Source organism: Urocampus carinirostris, chromosome 20 (genome assembly GCF_059441175.1).
Source record: "Urocampus carinirostris isolate Australia breed hairy pipefish chromosome 20, RoL_Ucar_1.0, whole genome shotgun sequence".
NCBI classification, from domain to species: domain Eukaryota; kingdom Metazoa; phylum Chordata; class Actinopteri; order Syngnathiformes; family Syngnathidae; genus Urocampus; species Urocampus carinirostris.
In genome coordinates, this window is record NC_142368.1 from 10,445,540 (window position 1) to 10,467,927 (window position 22,388).

Below are 22,388 nucleotides of genomic sequence, written 5' to 3' on the forward strand. Positions count from 1 at the left end.
CGGTTTTGTTCACATGCATTGTACATTTTATAGGCATATATTTTAGCGTTATACCAGACAGTGTCTCGAAAACGTATTCAAATTAAACGAATGGAGTCCGAAGAACAAATGTCAGTCGTTGATTTCAATCTGTTTAGAATTGTTAAGTATTGTTTTACAGACCTTGCAGTTGACCATTGAAAGTACTTTACAAATGCATGTCATATTTGTTTCGTTTACTGTTCTACTGCTGTTCTTGGTTTACAGGGATACACATGTCTATAGGATTTGTATGTATTATTTATCGATTTGTTCCTAAAAAATGGACAGAAGTTTAGTGATGAATTTGTCTCTACTGACCGAGCGCTGCCCCTGGTTTTACTGTGAATATGTAGTATGTTCTATAAAATATGTATTTTTTATTGAGTTCTCATTTTCCACATAATGAAATGAACTTTGTGCTAAGAAAAAAAAAATGATTATTCGTTTAAATAGTCCGTGTGTAGAGGACAATTAAAAGAGTTGTTAGTTTCAGCTCTATGTGTTAAGAAAACCCAAGTGCTTGTGGTAAACAATATTTTGGTGAATTGACCATGCTGATTAAAAACATCAGTGACAGTGCCACAAAATTGTTGTTGAAGTCACCTGATGGTTGATGCGTAACGCAAGTCGCCTTGTCAAAGGATCAAGCCGGTATAGGATGGAAATCAGCACAGAAAAAAAACTAAAGTAATGACCAGCAATCCCCAAGGTATCACAACAAACACCACAATCAACCACAGAGAGCTAGAACCTGTCACCAAATTGAAATATCTTGGAGCAGTCATATCAGAAGAGGGGTCAGAACTAAAAATCATGGCCAGGGTAGCTCAAACCACAGCCACACTCAGACTCATGCAAGCGCTGGCTCCCATCTTCCTCTATGCTTGCGGGACATTAACTCTCACACCAAAACTGGAAAAGAAAATCCAGACCATGAAGATGTAATGCTACAGGAAACTTCAAAGTCAGCTACTTAGACCATGTGACAGATGAAATGGTGAGCAACGACATCAGAGGGCAGATAGGAGCCTACAAAGAACTGTCAACCATACGCAGACGGAAGCTTCAGAGGTATGGTCACGTCACAAGATCATCAGGACTGGCCAAGATAATTTTCCAGGGCACAGTCCAAGAAGGCAGGAGGAGAGGAAGTCCGAAAACAAACTGAGGTGACAACATTAAGTAATAGACTGGTCCCAACTTTGCCACGACCCAAGAACAGGCCAGGGACCGTCAACAGTGGAGAAGACTATTCAGAGTTGCGTCCTGCTCGGAGCCCTGACGAACCATCCTCAGTAGCCCACCCCGACATTGAGTTGACAAAGTAAATAAATAAATACCAGCTGCAAAAAAGACTTTCCATCCCGTGAGGCGGCAATAAAACTCCCTAGGATCCAAACAACGACCGGACGCAGCAGAGGGGGATGCAACGGACGAAGACGCGGCGGAGGGATCCACTTTACACAACCTCACCACCTGACCCCGCCCCCTTTTCTGTTTGGAAAGATTAGCATGGAGGAATTCCACTGCAGATATCGCTTACCCACTCAACTTTGCTCGCTGCGATTTTTTGCTTTGAGCTCCCGGGCACAACAAAACAAAGAACGAAAAATAAAAACAAAACCGGTCGTCGTAAGTCTCTGCCTCGAGGGCAAAGGAACGCTTGTGAACCTTTCTGCTGAACTTTTTATCTAAAAACATTACCTCAAGTGGCCCTGCGAGAATGTTTTCACTCACGTAATCAATCAACATGCACGTTTGAGAAAAACAAGTCAGCCAGAAGGCGAAAATACAACCTTTGATTTGGACATCCTTGATAATTCAGTGATTTGCGCATATTATGGTACAGTGGAACCTCGGTTCTCAACCATAATCCGTTCCATTTCTTTGTATGAAAACCGATTTGTACGATCACCGAAGCCGTTTTTTCCCATTAAAAGTAATGTAAAATTGTTTTAATCCGTTCCAACACCCTGAATGTTTATCTTGAATATTTAACGTAAAGCTAACCCAGGCTAATCGTACGTTCGCGTTAGCGTAATCTTCCGTACGAAAGATTACGCTAACATGAACGTGTAAAAATAAAAAAATCAGGTCATTTAGCACCCAGGTCCCCACAACAAGTGGTGAGTGGTTAAAGGATAAAGAAAATAATTATGAAAAGGATTTCTTACCGGTCGGCAGAAGCCATGCTGTATTCCTGAAAGAAGGGAAACTCGCACACCTTCTTCATATTTTGCTATTATTTATTTCTTAAATGCAATAGTTGTACGCACTACTCCTCTTTTTTCACCTGTAGCAACTTTGCTGCTTGCACCAACCTTCTTCCGAGGCATAATAGGGGGTTAAAACACTCCCTTCACTGCTTTTGAAAAACGAAAACAGAAAAGGAGTGCGCCTTGCCGTGACAACAGTTCTTCACGAGGGGTGGGGGCAATCTACACTTGTACGCCGCTCAGCGCCGCCGCTAGCGTACCGGCGTTCGAACTCCGATTTTTTGAACGAAAAGCGAAGCAAGAATTTCTCGAAATTTTTGGTCGAGAACCGATTTGTTCGAACTGAGAGGCGTTCGAAAACCGAGGTTCCACTGTACTAGTTTTTGGGTGAACTTCAAGCGTTAGGTACCAGGTTTGGAGTATAGAATGGAATTTCCTATCGATATAAGCTGAAACATTGTAAGCAAAAAGATTAGACATGGCACTCCAGGGTGAACATGTAATAAAGACTTTGAAATGAAAAATAAGATATTAGACTCTCGAAATAAATACGCAAAAATCTTTAGAACATTGTGCTCAGACACTTATAATAATCCTAACAATAGTTCAATGAATAAAGGTTGCAAGATATCAATTTGCACGCCTAATTCATAAATGTTCTCGCAAAATAGAAGCAATATTTTAATCGTTTTGATATTCTCCGAAGAATTTCAACGAGTGCTGTTATCATTGAAAATTGATCTCCAAAACAATAATTGTGCAAGGTTTACAGCTACAATAAAGGACTAAGTCAAGGGTCTCGAGAGTAGCATGTTCCGCATGTTTTTATGAGTTTCTCTGCTCCAATACAAGTGATTCGAATCACCTGGATTACCATCAAGATCCCATACAGCTTGCTAAAAAGCTGAAAATTTGCATCGCCTGAGATGGAAAAGGGAAACTTTTAAAACATGCACGAAAGGCATCGTTGTTCTTTAAGGGACATGAGCTTTTGGAACAAGAAATCATAGCAAATCTGAAAACCCAATGACACGTATCGACATTAATATTCCAAGCGTTTGTAAAAAAAAAAAAACTTACTATAAAACATACAAACAATAAAACATACAAATGAATGGTATGTACCTGCAAATGCATAAGAGAGTTTTTCAAAACGTACAAAAAAAAGGGTATTTTTGTTGTTCAAGGGACATGAGCTTTTGGAACAATAAAAAACGCATATCTGATAACCCAGTAACATGATTCTCAACATCACCTTTGCTCAATAACTGGCTCACCTTTCTTTCTTTGAGAACTTTGCATTGCAATGCAAAAATGTGAGCATGTCAATAAGGATTTGAGTGATGACAGCTTCTTGCTGTTGCATGGATGATGTCTCTTTCTCATCATGAGGCTTGACATTGTTAGTTGTTGTCTTTTAAGAACGTATAGTGTGAGTATGTACCGTGTTTTCCGCACTATAAGGCACACCTAAAAGTCTTTATTTTTTTCAAAAGCTGACCATGCGCCTTATAATATGGTGCGCTTTATAAATGGATAAATTTTGAGTCGCAACTAAGGGAAGCAGCAGCAGCCGACTAGATTTTCCCCCATAAACGAAGTAGTCTACGGTGTATGCTGGGATATATACACACATATATATCTATATATACACCGGAGTTTAATTTCCTAGCTAATGTGTCGATCATCATTTGAATCGGTTACTAATAGCTAGTTATTCGGAGGTAAAGGAGGCGGTTAGCATTTTACAGGTTCAAGTAGGGCAAAACAAAGCCTGCAATTGGACGAAAAAGATGTGAATCACACATTAGTTTGCTCTACGGCATGGAGAAAACATTTTTACTAGTCTATTTGTAAACAGGAATTATGGGGCTAAACAGACAGCTAGCAACAAGCGATGCCTATCGATGTAGATGGCAGATTTTTTCTTTTTTTTGTCGGCATTATCGCGTGTTTTGAAGTATGTAAATATTTTACACGGTTGGACTTATTACACTCACGGATGTAAGATAACCGTGGTTGAGTATTATTATTGAACGTGATGGCTGCAAGACGACGTTGGTGAGCTACCCCAGCTTTATATTTTCCCAGTATCTTGTTTCTTGATGTTTCTGTGATCAGTCTATTTTTAAATTCAATTCAATTCAAAGTGCTTATTGTCATATGCACAGTAAAGAACCGAGTTTCCCTGCACAAGGAAATTCTTACTTTGCTGTGCACAGTTGTCAGGGAATAAGAAAATTGAAACTAAGAAATGGTTGGCATTCTCTGAATCCCGAGAGTTTAATATGTGGAATGACGCATTTGAGTGATTGGTGACATCATACAGACACTGTATCCGTACGTGTCTGAGACACGTTTTTGCTTCTTTGCTAGCCGTCGGAATGTTAAGGGGTTAATAAGTTGGACTGAACTATCGGACTGTTTTGTTGACATTCCCACTGTAGGGCCTTATAATCCGGTGCGCCATATGTAAGGAAAATATAGGACAAAAAACTATTTTTGGGGCGTGAGCCTTATAACCCGGGCACAATAATCACTCAGACTTGATAGTTAATCTTAAATGTATCAACACCATAGTGTGCAAAGAAAACTTTTTTTATAAGCACAATTAAACACTGCTTAAGCCTACTCCCTTTGGGGACATGTTTATGATAATATTGTATTGTTCGGCTGATTTTTTTTTCTTTGTGTTTGGTGCAAATAATATGTTGTTCCATTTTGGTAATTAGTGGTTGGTACTGTCAATTTTGTGCTGTGCCCAAATACACGTAAATATTTCGTTTAACTAAAATAAAAAGTATCTCGCTTCCACATACGCAGTCACCATTAAGCTAACAAATGCGAGCATCAAGCAAAAGACCTTGCGTTTGCTGACTTTATCATTCGGACTTTGCCAGAAAAGTAAGACTTGATGCTCAATCTTATTAAAATTGTGTGAAAGTGGAGGGTTTTTGATGAAGCACAAGTAAACACTGCTTAGGATTATTCAACTGAAATAAAAATCATCTTACACACACTCACACGCGCAGTCATTAGCTAAAAAGCAAGCGCTAACATCAGCTAGCTACCTGAGACGAAGTTTACGTTTCCACACTGCTACTGAACTCCCTTCATCGTTGGTGACTCCATGTTTTGGTTTTGATAGCTGCCTCACCATTGTGGTGCTCCCATACCATATCACTTTGTTTGTTTTGTTACGTGTGGAGTATTCTTACCCATTTGCGGACTTTGGTCGAACAGTTTTCTCTGTGTCCGACATGTTTCATGAGTTAAATTAACCATAGCCTTTGAAAATAACCCCTTAGTTCGCACTCCACCTCGCTCCGTCATGCTCAAAGTGCTGAGTGATGCATGAATCGCGCGGCACAACAAATCGATGAACTTATTCCTTGCCAACCCTTTTAATTGTCGATTTTAATCGATTTGTTGTTGCAGCTCTAATTTATTCCCTCAAGGATTCAAATTTGAATTAGAATAGAATAGAATAGAATAGCCTTTATTGTCATTGTTACAACATGGGATATGCTGTGACAACGAAATTGGACGACTCCAGTTCTACATTTACAGTGAGGATAAGGAAACAAAGAGATAAAGGATCAAAGAACTAACTGACTTTGTTGTAAGTAGGCTTTGTTTTCCTCCGGGGGGGGGGGGATTGATGACGGGGGTGAGGGTCAAACAGAGTTGCTGGATACAACCGGAATGTTTGATGTTAAACTGCCAAACAATTGTTTTTATTGTCATCGATAACAAGGGAGTGAACATTGTTTACAACAAGATTAGAAGTGGCACTCCAGTATAAACATGTAATACTTAAAAGATAAAAATAAGATTAGAAAAATATGTTAGGACAAATATGTAAGTTGTAACGACCACCACTTAATGCTTTAGAAATTGTTCAAATTGTGACTTTTTAGCTTGACTTAATTGAATCAATTAGATGTTTATTTGGCCCAGCTATCAGAAAATGGATCCCATTTTCCCATCTTACCAATAGGAGTTGAATCAAAAAACATGTTTACGAAGGCTATGCTAACAAATATAAAATGAGGTGACGGTGTTAACCCAACTGGTATTTAGTATTTCAACTTCTAGGGACCTGTAATTCTAGTCTCCTCTCATCTTTGTGTTTGCTTTAAGTTCTGAGGTACAAGTCATTAGGTGTTGCTATGCTACTAGTGTCATAACAATCAATAAGTGCCATTTTAGAAAGATCCAAAAGCCAATTAAGGTATTCACTGGCTCAATTAGCTGAAGCTTACCACATGCACACATGCATATGCAGTCACATCACTCCCACATTAGATTTGCCTCGAACCACAACAACACAAAAAGGTCAACAAGGCACATGAGAATGGAAACAATAATGAACAATTTCATTATTGGCTGCCCTGGTGCGCTCATGTAAGAGCCTTTGATTAATTACCTTATTCACAGGACAAAGGCAGCACGATTTTTGAAAAAATAAAATACTTATTTGCGATTTTTCAGGCGTTTTTTTTTTTTTTTTTGCAATTTCGATGCAATTTTTAAAATGCATTTTCTGTGCTTGTTTTCTTTGTTGTACCTGATCATTGTGAGTAGTGTTTCCCATAGAATTTTGTGAGACCCCGGTTGTTCGGCAGTCCAGAGCAGGGATCTCTAAAATGCCGCCATGGGCGGCCAATCGCGGCCCGTAGGGTGATCAACTGACACCTCGCACCACCGTAATATGAAGGTGTAAAGGGAGAGTAGTATTATTTAGTGCCTCCTAATGGCAGAAAAAGTAATTAATTTAAAAGAGCAATATTGATTTGACAAATAATACCAAATACACAAACTATGACATAAACCTTTTTTATTTTTAAATTCTCCTTGTTCAAGGAATCTGCATTTATTTTCCACAACATGAGCTGAGGGTAACGAATGGGAGGTAAAATTGTGTATTTTAGTCCCTTTGAGTCTCCAAAGTTTGTGTTATTTCTTGCACTAGTTTTTGGTTGAACCAAACAATACAGCAACATCTACTGGTTGAATAATACAGGGAGTGCAGAATTATTAGGCAAGTTGTATTTTTGAGGATTAATTTTATTATTGAACAACAACCATGTTCTTAATGAACCCAAAAGTCTCATTAATATCAAAGCTGAATATTTTGGAAGTTGGAGTGGGGCTTTTTTAGTTTTAGCTATTTTAGGAGGATATCTGTGTGTGCAGGTGACTATTGCTGTGCATAATTATTAGGCAACTTAACAAAAAACAAATGTATACCCATTTCAATTATTTATTTTCATCAGGGAAACCAATATAACAGCTCAACATTCACAAATATACATTTCTGACATTCAAAAACAAAACAAAAACAAATCAGTGACCAATTTAGCCACCTTTCTTTGCAAGGACACTCAAAGCCTGCCATCCATGGATTCTGTCAGTGCTTTGATCTGTTCACGATCAACATTGCGTGCAGCAGCAACCACAGCCTCCCAGACACTGTTCAGAGAGGTGTACTGTTTTCCCTCCTTGTAAATCTCACATTTGATGAGGGACCACAGGTTATCTATGGGGTTCAGATCAGGTGAACAAGGAGGCCATGTCATTAGTTTTTCTTCTTTTAGACCCTTTCTTGCCAGCCACGCTGTGGAGTACTTGGATGCGTGTGATGGAGCGTTGTCCTGCATGAAAATCATGTTTTTCTTGAAGGATGCGGACTTCTTCCTGTACCACTGCTTGAAGAAGGTGTCTTCCAGAAACTGGCAGTAGGACTGGGAGTTGAGCTTGAGTCCATCCTCAACCCGAAAAGGCCCCACAAGCTCATCTTTGATGATACCAGCCCATACCAGTACCCCACCTCCACCTTGCTGGCGTCTGAGGCGGACTGGAGCTCTCTGCCCTTTACCGATCCAGCCACGGGCCCATCCATCTGGCCCATCAAGACTCACTCTCATTTCATCAGTCCATAAAACCTTAGAAAAATCCGTCTTGAGATTTTTCTTGGCCCAGTCTTGACGTTTCAGCTTGTGTGTCTTGTTCAGTGGTGGTCGTTTTTCAGCCTTTCTTACCTTGGCCATGTCTCTGAGTATTGCACACCTTGTGCTTTTGGGCACTCCAGTGATGTTGCAGCTCTGAAATATGGCAAAACTGGTGGCAAGTGGCATCTTGGCAGCTGTACGCTTGACATTTCTCAGTTCACGGGCAGTTATTTTGCGCCTTGGTTTTTCTACACGCTTCTTGCGACCCTGTTGACTATTTTGAATGTAACGCTTGATTGTTCAATGATCACGCTTCAGAAGCTTGGCAATTTTAAGAGTGCTGCATCCCTCTGCAAGATATCTCACTATTTTTGACTTTTCAGAGCCTGTCAAGTCCCTCTTCTGACCCATTTTGCCAAAGGAAAGGAAGTTGCCTAATAATTATGCACACCTGATATAGGGTGTTGATGTCATTAGACCACACCCCTTCTCATTACAGAGATGCACATCACCTGATATGCTTAATTGGTAGTAGGCTTTCGAGCCTATACAGCTTGGAGTAAGACAACATGCATAAAGAGGATGATGTGGTCAAAATACTCATTTGCCTAATAATTCTGCACTCCCTGTACACATTGCCCCTTTTATGTAAGCAAAGCCCAAGCACATTATGGATTAATTTATACTTGTTCACATTAATTGATTTATAGTTTCATATTATTTCTTTTTTTTAAATCTTATTTTGTGGAGCAAATAAAAAAATATATATTTAAAAACAGTGGAATGTTTTTAATCAAGTTTTCTAGTGGAAAACCTGATTTGGCCCAGTTTCACCCGGACCCTAGCTCCAGGACAGTGCTAGGAATTAAATGAACAGGAACTATTTACAGGCAGTGAAGCATTTCCGACGCTGCATTGTTGACATTTTTCTTTTTTATTTTATATCTAGCCTTTTTCATCATATTTAAGCTTATCCTGTTCTTCATTAAGGAAAAAGACTTTTAAAATGCTTTAATCTTTGTGGGGGCTTGGGTTGAAAAAACACATGGGTAAAAGTTCACTGTAGATGGAAAGATAACGCCATGGGGATTGCACCATTCACCACTACACATGGGAGCGCAGCAGCAAGACAAAACCATGTTTATCATCCTATCAACAATTCATAAACATGTTGACTAAAAAATAAACCAATTTACCCAAACAGCATGAGGACGAGTAAAGCCAGCGAGCGAAACCACCAGCGTGTTTGCATTGGCCAAACACTCCATCAATCAAATAAACTATAAATCCAATATAAAACACACAGTCGCACTATGTCAAATCACAAAATTGAATAGATTTTGGTTACATGTGCAGCCCGAAGATTTCTGACCAAAATTGCAAAACATTCTATGCAATGAGAATGGAACCCAGGTCACGAAGGTGAGAGCACCGAAACCTAACCACCAGACCAGGGTTTTAAACCAGTGGGTCGCAGTGCAGTTTTCAGTAGGCAGCGGGACTTTTCTTTAGAAAAATAATTTTAAGAAAACAAAGAAAAAAGTTTTTATACACATGAACAAACGCAGATACAGCAGAGAATATACCATATTTATTCATGTGTAAAAGGTACTTGTGTATACCACGCACAATAATTGTCTTAATATATACTGTAAATCTATAAAACGTGCAATGGTAGCTCATACTGTAGTTTAAATTCCATACGCCTTATAGTCCAGTGTGCCTTATATATGACAAGAAGACTATTTTTGGTAGTGTGCCTAATAATCCAATGCGATTGATACTTCCTAATCACATGGAGAACATCCAGGCAACCAGAGTAGTGGCTGCCATGCTGGATGGGTGCAAGGTATGTTTACCACATTATTATTGTGATTGACATTCGAAATGTGGCGATCAAAGCTCTAGTTTGGCTGTCGTTAAATGTTCTGGGCTAGGATACGACAAACAATATACTGATGTACACACAAGAAACTGGAGAAAATTGTGTGGTGGAGGAGTTATGGTTCAAAAACGACGATTTTTAGGGCTTGTTTATGCCGGGGAACGGCGAACTAACATGGGCAAGGTGTTTTAGCGTGCCCGGGCTATGGGGGTCGTATTGCGTAGATTTAGAGCCTGTCTCTGCCCAAACTCACCGGATGGGTGCACTATTTTCGGACAGTCTTTCAGGGACACTCGAGGCTTTCTCTGAAACTCATTTCAACCAGGAAATGGCGCAATATTTTAGCCTTAGGTTTATGTCTCACGCCCACTATCTCCAAAGGGTGCATTGCAAGTGAGGTTCTCGCTCAGGCCTTCAGTCACCAGGTAATGGTTCACTAATCCCTTAACCGCCTGGTTTGTGGGGACACCACTTCCTGTGGTGTGTCTTAGGCAAGTGCATCCTTGATGACGCCCATCCCTCCCCAGGCAGTTTTTTTAGTATGTTTTCCATGTTACCAGTAGCAGGAGGAGCCTCGGCATATTTATCATCTGGTTGCCATTGTTTTACGATATAAAGTGTCATCCCGCTCTTCAGATATTAGCTAGACCTCGACATTGACGGGCAGCAGCATTTGACAGTACTGATACTAAACACTAAAGCACATCATACGTCATGCATTGATCACTTGTGACTTTCGTATATTTGTTAAAAAACAACTTTGAGGCGATGACGTAATGTCCTTTGTAATATATTAAAGGTTCAGAGACTGTCCAGTAAAGGACTTAATTTTTCTGAATTATTTGTTTTCAAATTATTTATGTATTTTAATGAATACATGACTAGATGGAGGTCAGCACGGCGGCGCAGTGGTTAGCGCGTGTGCGGCACAGTTCTAAGGTCTTGGGAACCTCCTGTGTGGGTTCAAATCCAGCTAACGGACTTAATGTGCGGAGTTTGTATGTTCTCCCCGTGCTTGCGTGGGTTTCCTCCGGGCACTCCGGTTTCCTCCCACATTCCAAAGACATGCATTTCAGGTGGATTGGCCGGTCCAAATTGTCCCTAGGTGTGAATGAGTGAGCGAGTTGTCCGTCCCTGCTTGCCCTGCGATTGGCTGGCAACCAGTTCAGGGTGTCCCCTGCCCACTGCTTGCTGGGATGGGCTCCAGCACCCCCGCGACCCTACTGAGGATAAGCGGTGCAGCTAATGAGATGAGATGAGATGACTAGATGGATACAAACTAAATGTTTTCTTTAAAAAATAAAAAACAAATGATTTAAATTAAGTCACATAAATGATTGAATAAAACGATTCTATTTAAAACACATAAAAAAAATATATTCAACAAAATAGCTCCCTTGAAAAACGTAAATAGATGTGAAATGAAGATGTCAGCGATGCCATTGCTCTCCCTATGGACAATTTGTGTGTCCAACTGCTCTAAATGTTAAAAAAAATAGAAAATCCACTAACTTGCCCCAACACCGTAATAAAAAAATCGGTTATCGGCACCCATATCAATATCTGATATTGGTACTTTCCCATGGGGGAAAACAAATGCTTGAAACACTTGAATAATTACGTTTAGTCAAATATGATACTTATATTGGTAATTACAGAACATACATTAGTATACAAGTATAATATGTATGTAACTGCTGTAGAAGCTTAAGTCAATCCAAACTGTCTCATCATTCTTGGTAAAATCACAACAACAAAACAAAGTTAGTGTAGACCCATCCAATATGGCCGACTGTTTACATCCGGGGATGTGTGTGACGTCAATCAAAAATTATGAATTGACCGTCTGACATCATGCGCGTACCCAGAAGTAGACAGTCGGCCATACCGGTTGGGTCCCACGGACTAAGTTTGATGTTATCACGGGTCTACACTAATTTTTTTGAATGTTCAAATAAGAGGAATGTGTAAGACGTTGTTTCTTGTGACATTACCGATTACTTAGAAGTACTTATTAAAAATGATCCAAAATGGCAGCGCGCATGGACGCAGCAGTTCTTAGCGCTCTCATTCAGGGTTTTTTTGGTGTACACAAACTGAAAGTTTGTCTTTGGTTCCTATCTACGCATACATTAGCATTACTTCACTACACTCGATAGGAACTAAAGGTCATCACGAGAAATTGCTCGGTGAATTGATGTTAGGTCGGTGAAGCGACGGAGACGGCATCGGGAAAGGAAGCAAAAGTTAAAAACTCTCACATCTACAAGCAAGCTGAGCCATATCCATTACCCATGAAACGGATGACCTGGAGCTACACTACGTGGAAAACCGACTGTTGTATTTTAATTATCATGGGAGACCTGGCTCAACCCAATGCTAGCGTGCAGCTAGCCGGCTCCTCGCTACATCGCTTCTTGCACTGAAAGGAGAAGTCTTCCAGTTTTGTTGTTCTATTATATAATGACAATGAATACGATGCATTCATTAATTCTTACTGTTACCTGGCTGGGGAAGCCACCTCACAATCAATGTACCTTTCTGTGATAGAGGACACCCTATGCAAAGAAACTTTTCCAAAGAGAGGTCTGAATGTTTATGAAAAGCCCCGGCCGAAAAGACACTTATTCTGTGATTGGAGGGTCGGGATATTCTCAGAATGAACACCATGCGACCCTACGGGATATCCCAGACACACTGAAACGCCTTGGCGATGATCGTGCACTGTTCGCCAGCTGAAATGAGTCCCAGAGATCGCATTATTTCTGCCCTAACCCCTACACCACACGCGTTTACTAGCGCGTATGAGTCTTATTTGTACATCGGTGAACATTTATTGTCGTAACTTGACCCGAAACGATTAACAGCAGCCCAGACAACAGCTTTGATCGCCATGTTTCCGGCATCAATCACAATATTATCAAGGTATACATACACCCAACCAGTATGGCCGCAACTAGTGATGGGCTCCTCGGCTCGTGCCGAGTATTTTAAATGAATGGTTCATGAACCGCGAGTCGAAGTGTGTCAAGCGACGTTTGAAGGCCAGCCAAGCGGGTGTACCACGTGACTGATTAAGGAAATGATTCACTAGCTTTGTTCGAATTAAAAGCGGCAAAGAAACGCCCCCAGAAATGAAAGTCCCCTTCAGTACTGGAAATCACAGAAATATACACATCAAATTATTCTACTTTTATTACACATCTATGCACCCCTGCTTTATCTGTACCTTGTAAAAAAGAAAGTGGAATTATGTGCAAATAAAACCTAGCTCCAAAAACTTTGTAATCCATCATCCGCACCGCTTATACTCAGTAGGGTCGCAGGGGTGCTAGAGCCCATTCCAGCTATCTTCTGGCAGTGGGCAGGGGACACCCTGAACTGGTTGCCGGCCAGTCTTAGGGCACACAGAGACGGACAACGCGCACGCACGCGGACAATTTGGACTGGCTAATTAACCTGACATGCATGTTTTGGGGAGTGTGGGAGGAAAACCACGCAAGCACGGGGAGAACATTCAAACTCCACACGCGGGAGGCTGCAGTAGCTGAACCCTGAACCTCTGCACTGTGAGTCTCAGCGCTAACCACCCAAGACCATATATTGTTTTTACATTAAATGGTAAATGGTCCTGTCACTGTCTTGTACTACGGACAGACTGAAGAGATCTTTTCTTCCTCATGCCATGAGGCTCTTTAACTCCACCCGGCAGAGTAAAGGCCCACATTAAACCACACCACCTACATTGGATATTACCGAATCTTACTGCAATATGTATTCTGTGTAGCACTATTTAGTTACTCTATATAACACGCTACAGTGGGCATTTGCACGTCACACTGGGTATTTGTATATTGTATTCTTTTGGCTTTATTATTGTACTGTTCTCAGCTCAGGGATGCTGCTGGAAATGTGAATTTCCCTTAGGGGATGAATAAAGTATCTATCTATCTATCATTTATATAGCACTTTTCAAGTCAATGAAGACCTCCAAAAGTGCTTCACTCTTACCCATTCACACACACACTCACACTCAGCCGTGCAAGGCGCCTACCTGCTTATTAGGGGAATTAGGGATTCAGTGTCTTGCCCAAGGACACTTCGACATATAATATGGAGGAGCCAGGAATTGAACCTACGACCTCTTTATCCCAAGACGAGCGCTCTACCTCCTGAGCTGATGAATAGGGACTTTATGTCACCTGTTTTTTCTCTTGCATTTGCACAAAAAAACCACAGAGCAATTCATGAACATTCTCACTCTGTTACTCTCCTAACACACTCTTCAAATATACGTTTTTGTATTGAAATTGTATTTTACACAAGCATGTTATACATTTTTCTGTCCTGAGATTGGCTGGCAACCAGTTCACTGCCCACTGCCCGATGATTGCTGGGGTGGGCTCCAGCATCCTCGCAACCCTACTGAGGATAAGCGGTGCAGCTAATGAGATAATGAAATGCAGATCATTTCATTTTTTGGGCGACAGTAGCTCAGGAGGTGTCAAGAGATCGCAGTTCGAATCCCGGCTCCTCCATGTTAAATGTCAAAGTGTCCTTGGGTAAGACACTGAACCTCTAACCAATAAGCAGGTTACATGGCTGAACGGCCGCGATTGGGAAATGAGAAGCACACTGTAAAGCGCTTTGGGAAGTCTTGACTTGAAAAGCGCTATATAAATGCAGATCAAGGGGCAGCACGGTGGAGCAGTGGTTAGCGCGTGTGCGGCAATGTTCTAAGGTCTTGGGAACCTCCTGTGTGGGTTCAAATCCAGCTACCGGACTTCCTGTGCGGAGTTTGTATGTTCTCCCCGTGCTTGCGTGGGTTTCCTCCGGGCACTCCGGTTTCCTCCCACATTCCAAAGACATGCTTTTCAGGTGGATTAGCCGGTCCAAATTGTCCCTAGGTGTGAATGAGTGAGCGAGTTGTCTGTCCTGCGATTGGCTGGCAACAAGTGATTGGCTGGCAACCAGTTCAGGGTGTCCCCTGCCCACTGCCCGATGATTGCTGGGATGGGCTCCAGCACCCCGCGACCCTACTGAGGATAAGCGGTGCAGCTAATGAGATAATGAAATGCAGATCATTTCATTTTTTGGGCGGCAGTAGCTCAGGAGGTAGAGCGCTCGTCTTGGGATCAAGAGATCGCCGTCCGAATCCCGGCTCCTCCATGTTACATGTCGAAGTGTCCTTGGGTAAGACACTGAACCCCTAACCAATAAGCAGGCCGCGATTGGGAAATGAGAAGCACACTGTAAAGCGCTTTGGGAAGTCTTGACTTGAAAAGCGCTATATAAATGCAGATCATTTCATGTCATTAGAAAGTGTCAATATCAATCGCGGGACCTTTAGGAACTCAACCCCCGCGTCAAACGAGGGATGACTGTACAGGCTGCGTAAACAAGCGTGCAGGCGCCCAAGCGAGGCCGCGCTGCAGCGGCCCGGGTTCGCAGCGTGGCTGTCAACAGTACTACCGCCACCCTTTTGCTTACAACTGACATACCTTGTTTGCGTGACATAAGCACAGGTCGCCGATCTTGCCGTTTTCTCCTCTCCGAAGTCCCACGAGGAGTCCCCGCACCACTTTACCCTATCGTCCAAAAACAAGCACTTAGCCGAGTTAGCTCCAAGAGGCTAACTTAACTTGCGTGACAGATGAACGTTGGTCCGTTGTTTAAACGTGGGTGGGTGTCTCTCGCTAACTTTACGTAGGTAAATAACAACTCGCTCCGCCGTAGCTGACACGTAATATCCAATTAAAGCACGCCCGAGTGGGGATTATTTGTTGTTGTTGTTGTTGTTATTAGCAGCCGAGCTAACGAGTCCACCGCGTCTTTTGTTGACAAACAAGCCTGCGCGGAGGAGAAAAAGGGAAAATAAGCTCACGCTATTCCAACACAGCGAACGTCAGTTAGCTTAGCCGCAGCTAGCTAGCCTGGCTAGGCGCCCGCACGGCGCTGACTCGGGGAGGGGGGGAGCCGTGTCCGCCCGCTTGGAGTCTTCCACCCCGTGGTGAGAGGAGCGGTTCGGCGTGTCACTCCCGTTGGTGTCCGGTACTTCGCAACGATAATGGCGGCCCAGTTTTCGAAGCCAAGTTGTCACTGTGCTCGGTGCTCTCCGCCATTTCCGAGCTCACTCGCTCTCTCTCTCTCTCTCTCTCTCTCTCCAACACAAACAAACAGGGCTGCGCGGGCGCGCGACCAGCTTGCTGGAGAGCGTGCGCGTTCACGAAAAGAAGCATGGGAAAACATTACCTGGCTCGCATCATGTTACGACATGGAGGAGTTTTTAATTCAACATTGTTGCTCGTGTCATGAATTTAAAAAGGTTGAATTCCTTAAAAAGATATACGCCTGATAAAAATTTTAGAGTCTAAAAGGGATTGAGGAGTATGTTATTTTGTCTACTCTTCCCAGTCCTTAATTTACCAATTCTGAAGTAAAAACAGGAATATTTGATCTTTTCTGGTAATAATCCGTCAATATCCTGAATTCACTCGATCGTGTTTTCCTAACCTTCTCACTCCTTAATTTATCAATTTTCAACAAGAAAGAAATTCGGACCGCAAAATAAAAAAAAAAAAAACGGGACCACTTGTGGCCCGCGCTCCCTATGTTGAACACCCCTATGTTGCCAACCAATTTCAAAAAAAAAAAAAAAATTCCGACTCCTTACCATATGTTTTATCAGTTTTTCTTAAATCTCGCTTTTGAATCAATCTCAGCCCTTTTGAAAGCGTTTTTTTTGACGTGACGCCCGCGAGACAACACTCAGAGAAGCGCAAGAGTAAAACAAGATGCAGGTTGAAATACGTCAACTTGATGTTGCCAAAGCCAGGTGCCTCGAACAAAGACACTGTACTTGTATTTCTTTTTTTCTCTCTCTCTCTCTTTTCCACCCCTCTGTCTCCTTCTCTTTCACTCTCTGTGTCTCTCTTTTTCTCTTCCTTTGTTCCTATTTGTCTCTTTCTCTGTGTCTTTTTAACTTCTCTTGCTCTAACTTCCTTTTTTCCTTTTCTCTCAGGTTTCTGGGCTGTCACTGAGAAACACGGAGTTTCAGCTTTCTCCAAAGATTTGTGATTGGGTTCAGGTCTGGAGACTAGCTGGGTCATGCTAGAACCTTGAAATGCTTCTTACAGAGCCACTTCTTTGTTTTCTTGGCTGTGTACTTCGGGTGGTTGTCGTGTTGGAAGACCTACCCATGAACCATCTTCAATGCTCTGACTGAGCGAAGGAGGTTGTTCCCCAAAATCTGACAATTCACAGCCCCAGTCATCCTCTCGTGAATGCAGTGAACTCATCCTGTCCTATGTGCAGAAAAACATATTGCTACCAACCCCATGCTTCACACTAGTAGGGATGGTGTTCTTCAGATTGTATACTTTATTCTTCTCTCTCCAAACACGATCGGAATTATGAACAAAAAATTCTATTTTGGTCTCATCTGACCACAAAACGTTCTCCCATGGCTCCTCTGGATCATCCAAATGACCGTTAAAAACAATTACATAAATTGGCCGCATCACTGAATTAGCCGCAGGGTTGAAAGTTAGGGGGAAAAGTAGCGGCTTATAGTCCGGAATTTAGGGTAAATGAATATTTTATTCAATTTCTAGAAAAAAATAGCATTTTCTTTTTATCCACATTTCCATTTAAGATAATAAAAAAGCACAAGCACAAGTGTTAATTCTATTGAGATGCTTTATTTGGGAAAACAGCGCCCTCCTTTGGGGATGCTTTGTTAGGGTTTCTGTTTTCTCACACTAAGCTCAAACCGCACTGTCACATCCCAATATCGATAAGATTTTGGTTATTATTGGATGATCATGGCATTTCCAGGCCAAAAATATCGGTATCACGTCAGTATCCATCGATACTACCTTGTTTTTACCAATACCAAAAACTCATCGACCACTTCATTAATTTTCTTTGCAAAACTCTCAAATCCAAAAAGTTAATCATTGAGTTTTAGCTCAGTATTTTTCATAAATATTTTTTTTAATTTATTAAATATAATAATACCTCTACTTACGAAAAATTCAGGATACAAAATACTTGAACGGGAAAATATTGCCTTTAGTTACGAAAACTGGCTATAGCTTCAAATCTGCCTGGCAACCCAGTGCAAATTCGTGCTTCCAATCATGCTCTTCGTGTCACCGTCACGGTTCGAAGTGGACGCAGTCATCATTCCATCAGCCCTTATTAAAGACTATTTAGCGAAATTCCATGATGTCTCGGAATTTGTGGAAAAAGTGTTGACAAGTTGGGCTATTGCTCAGTGTTTCTGACGGAAAAGCAGGTAAAAGCAGACGTCATTGGATCAGTATTTCAAGAAACGCCAGGCAAGAAGGTAAAAAGTATTAGATTATTTCCTTTATTCTGTTTTTTTTCTACATTATGTGCCTCTCGTCTTTTTGCGCGGCGATGTAATTTTAACATATGTAATCCTTAATTACATGAACTCCCAAATGGCTGTACAGACTACATACTATTATTGCACCGAAACAATCCAGATGAATGACAAGAGAACTCAGAAACTCATCAAAAAAATAATAATTGTATTTTGTATCCCAAATCCATGGGTATGTGCAAAAAGCACACGTTGATTCTCAAAGTTTCGCACTCCACAGTCAAGAACAAAGGAATAATCCAATTCGTACCGCAACCTTGATGTGGAGCTCTATGAAGAATCAGATCCTTGTTGGATTCCTAATCTGGGTAGATCGACACGTATTTGTTTCATATTCTGAAACTCTTGATTCATTACAGAAACGTCATAATGTACCGTAAAATCCGGACTATAGAGAGCACCTGATTATAAGCCGCACCCACCACTTTTTAAGTGATTTGCCGCTTTTGTACTTACACAAGCCGCACCTCTGTACCAGCCGCGTGCGCACGCACTAAAAACTTGTGACACAATCACAAGATTAATCCAGACCAGGCTGTAAATTCCACGACTGTAACTAAATAAATAGTAGACAATCTTAGAACCACAATCAGCATCATGAATGGAAAATGATACCCGTAATTAACGTATGATGCAGACTTGTAAAGTCCGGGTCCCGTTGAAAGTAATCCAAGGAAACAAAATGTACATTTCCAAAGTTAAGGGTGGGAAAAATATATATCCACTATTGTCCGCTGCGACAACAGACGGATCTACCGGTAACTCAGCTTTACCCCACTTCCCATCAGCCCGCGTTTGCTACGCCCCTTCTTTTTGATTCGCTCGTAGAACACATAACAGAATAAATCTCTAAAATAAATACATTACAAAAATATACAGTTGCAAATACATATTATACATGGTTACACAAATTTACGAAGAAAGACGGTACACCGAGAGAGTTTTCAAAGCTTTAATAATAATAATAATATAACTTTCATCGCAAACTGTGCCTTTGAAAGGTACCAACACGCTAGTAGGATCACGCTCGCAATGCATCAAACGTGTCTGACAAAAGAAAGCATCCCATAATAGTGGAATTCAAGGTAAATCGTCCTCATCTTCCTTCTCATAACTATCGCCATCAAGGGCGTCTTCCTCATTATCGAAACTTACTTTTTACTTAACAGACAATGTATGCATGAACTAAAATTGTCCGCTTCTCTGAATAAGCCGCAGGGCTGAACATTTAGGAAAAAAATAGCGGCTTATAGTCCAGAATTTACGCTACTTTTGCGAGGGTTGGAACGGATTAGCGCTTTTACATTCAAACGGCGTCTCAACTTACAAAGTTTTCAAGTGACGGAGCTCCACCCAGAACAAATTGAATTTGTAAGTAGAGGTACCACTGCGCCATGTCCGTATAGAATATTCTACGATAGATGGAAATGAAAATCATCCATCGAGGAACATTGACGTATTCCAGTTATGAGGGTGCCACACCAATGGCAGTCAGCAATCGGGATTTTCCAGGAAGTCCCCGGTGGGCCGGAAAGCTCACTTAAAGAGTTTGAATTTGCGAAGCAGCGGCTGCACGGTTTCTTTGGGGTAGGGCTTCAAGGCCAGACAGGTGGCTATGTTCTCAGGCTGCTCCATCCAAAGCTTGTGGGCCACGCCGGCCTGGGTCAGGGTCTCGGATAAACCCGAGAGGGCCGCCTCGTCCGGGGCCTGAGGAACACAGTTAAGGTTTTTTTTATATATATATATATATATATATATATATAGGTTGAAGATTGGAGAAGGCACCTGTGTGGAATTCGCTACATGGTTTTATGTGGCTGAGAGAAGCACAAGAGAAAACTCAGCTGCAATTTCAAATATGTCCGCTGGATGTTGCCATGGGATGATGTTCTCTCATTATTTCTTTCTTTCATTCTCTCTCTCGTTATTTCTTTCGTTCTCTCTCGCTCATCATTTATGCTGTTCTCTCTCTCAATCTCTCTCTCTCTTGTTCTATCCCTCTTGTTCTCTCTCTCACACATTCTCTCTCTCTTACTCTCCCTCATGTTCTCTAACTCTCTTACTCTCTCTGTCCCTCTCTCTCTGCTCTCTTTCTTAAGGCTGGGTTGTGGGTTTGGCGGGGGCTGGCTCATTACACATTTCCCGGTCTGTTATGCCTTGTCCTGTTTTAGTTTAAACATTTTCCGTCTGTTATGCCCTGTCCTCTTGAGTTCGTGCCGGAGGAACTCTGTACCGTTCTGTTCTGAGTGTAAGAATGTTTTTGTTTGTCTTGTCCCTGAGTTTTGGACAACTTTTATTTTGTTAAATAAAACCTAAGGATCGTCACGCAATTGAGTTCTCCCTTCCTGCCTCCTGCCTCGGTTCTGGTCCGGTCACCCCTTCCACTCCACCACGCCTCGTGACAGCCCCCTTCCCTTCCCCTCTGCTATCTTTCCCTCTCTCTCCTCCCATCTCTCTCCACCCATCTCTCCCTCTCTCCTCCCATCTCCCTCTTCCCATTTTTCTCTCTCTCTTCCTCCGCCCATCTCCCTTTTCCTCCTCCCATCTCTCTCTCTCTCTCTCTCTCACGCTTCCATCTCTCCCATCTCTCTCTCTTTCGCCCATCTCTCTCCCTCGCTCTTCCATCTTCCTCGCTCACTCTTCCATCTCTCTCTTACTTCCATCTCTCTCTCTTCCATCCCTCTCACTCTTCCATCTCTCTCTCTTCCATCTCTCTCTCTCACTCTTCCATCTCTCTCTCTCACTCTTCCATCTCTGTCTCTCTCACTCTTCCATCTCTCTCTCTCTCAAATATTAGAAAATATTTCAGTTTCTTTCGCTCTTTTTCTCACTTTGTCAATCTCTTATCACTCTCCTTTTCTCTTTCTTTCTCTTTGCTTCGCTCATTTTTTTTCTTTCTCTCTCTCCCTCCCTCTCTCCGTCCTTCTTTCCAGCTTCATTTTTCTTTCAATTTCTTCAGCTTATGTGTAGTCACTTTCTCTTCCTATTTCCTTTTTATTTCTCTCTCTCCCATTTTCTCTCTTTCCTTCTCTCCCTCTCCCTTGTCATCTCTCACTCTTTTGTTATCCCCTCTTTAATTTACTAGTCTGGCACCTGTGAGATTCTTGGTTCAAGCATGTGGCCCCCAGCAAAAATGGGTTTGACACCCCGGTTTCAGATTAATGTTGCCTTTCTGCTGTATCCAAATAAAAAACACAATACACAAAATCGTAATATACTTTGGAAATACTGTCAACAAACAGTATACACAAAAATATTTAGAATTCAATAGATTTAAAAATCATAGTATTTTATTTAAAATGTAGTATAATGGAAACGAAGTTGGGGAGGGACTTACAGCAAGCACTACTTTGTGCATGGAGTCGAGTTCCGCCAGGTAGTTTTGAGTGTCCTCGTCGGCGTAGTGAAGATGGACGACAGCGGTGGCGGCGTGGCAAGCCTGCGTGATGACGGCTCCGAGCGGCCAGGACATTTTGTGGACCAGGTCCGAGCGCACGACCACATACTGGACGAGGCGGCCCGGGGAAGTGACGGCTCCCGAAGCGGCCATTTGTTTCACCCCTTCGCTTCCAAAATGTTTATCACTTCCGGGTCAAGCGACGAACAATGGACGATATAAGGCCGCTGCTGCCATCTAGCGACCGCTAACTAGCTTTTCAAATTAAAACCGATGTTATTGACCCATGGGCGTAGTAAACAGACCGTTTTGGGGTGCTCAAGCACCCCCCCAGGAATAATTACATTAAAAAAAAACTCTCTTTTCCCTAATAATTAAAGAGAGTCCAGGCTTAAATATGACGATTTTTTTTCTAAGCAAAACTAAACTAAAATATGAACAACACATTGTCAGAAATACTCCACTGTCTTGCAATAGTTCAGTCCATTTAATCCCCAGCACTGCT

The 22,388-nt window shown here is 41.9% G+C and overlaps 2 protein-coding genes across 3 annotated transcripts in view; both read right to left on the bottom strand.

Annotated features, from left to right (window-relative positions):
- Positions 1-16,214, bottom strand: part of ncoa1 (nuclear receptor coactivator 1) — a 78,390-nt gene extending 62,176 nt beyond the window's left edge. The window contains exons 1-2 of one of the 2 annotated variants that reach the window (XM_088324488.1): positions 15,961-16,214; positions 15,578-15,664 (exon numbers count right to left, since the gene is read on the bottom strand). The gene's annotated coding sequence lies outside the window, so the exon portion shown is untranslated. Of the gene's footprint in view, positions 1-15,577 lie in introns of both variants that reach the window. The other variant, XM_088324489.1, reaches the window with a different exon arrangement.
- A 1,546-nt stretch (positions 16,215-17,760) lies between these two features.
- ptrhd1 (peptidyl-tRNA hydrolase domain containing 1) lies at positions 17,761-22,048 on the bottom strand. The gene is made up of 2 exons (XM_088325039.1): positions 21,824-22,048; positions 17,761-20,193 (listed from the first exon to the last, which is right to left on the bottom strand). Exons 1-2 carry the CDS (start codon positions 22,034-22,036, stop codon positions 20,023-20,025), a joined length of 384 nt encoding a protein of 127 aa, XP_088181165.1. The 5' UTR covers positions 22,037-22,048; the 3' UTR covers positions 17,761-20,022.
- Positions 22,049-22,388: the final 340 nt, after the last annotated feature.

Excerpts from the sequence above, each read along its gene's own strand:
- ptrhd1 (XM_088325039.1), bottom strand. The coding sequence starts at position 22,036 with ATGGCCGCTTCGGGAGCCGTCACTTCCCCGGGCCGCCTCGTCCAGTAT. Across the intron at positions 20,194-21,823 it reads TGCACAAAGTAGTGCTTGCT|GCCCCGGACGAGGCGGCCCT; the intron begins GTAAGTCCCTCC and ends TGTGTTCCTCAG.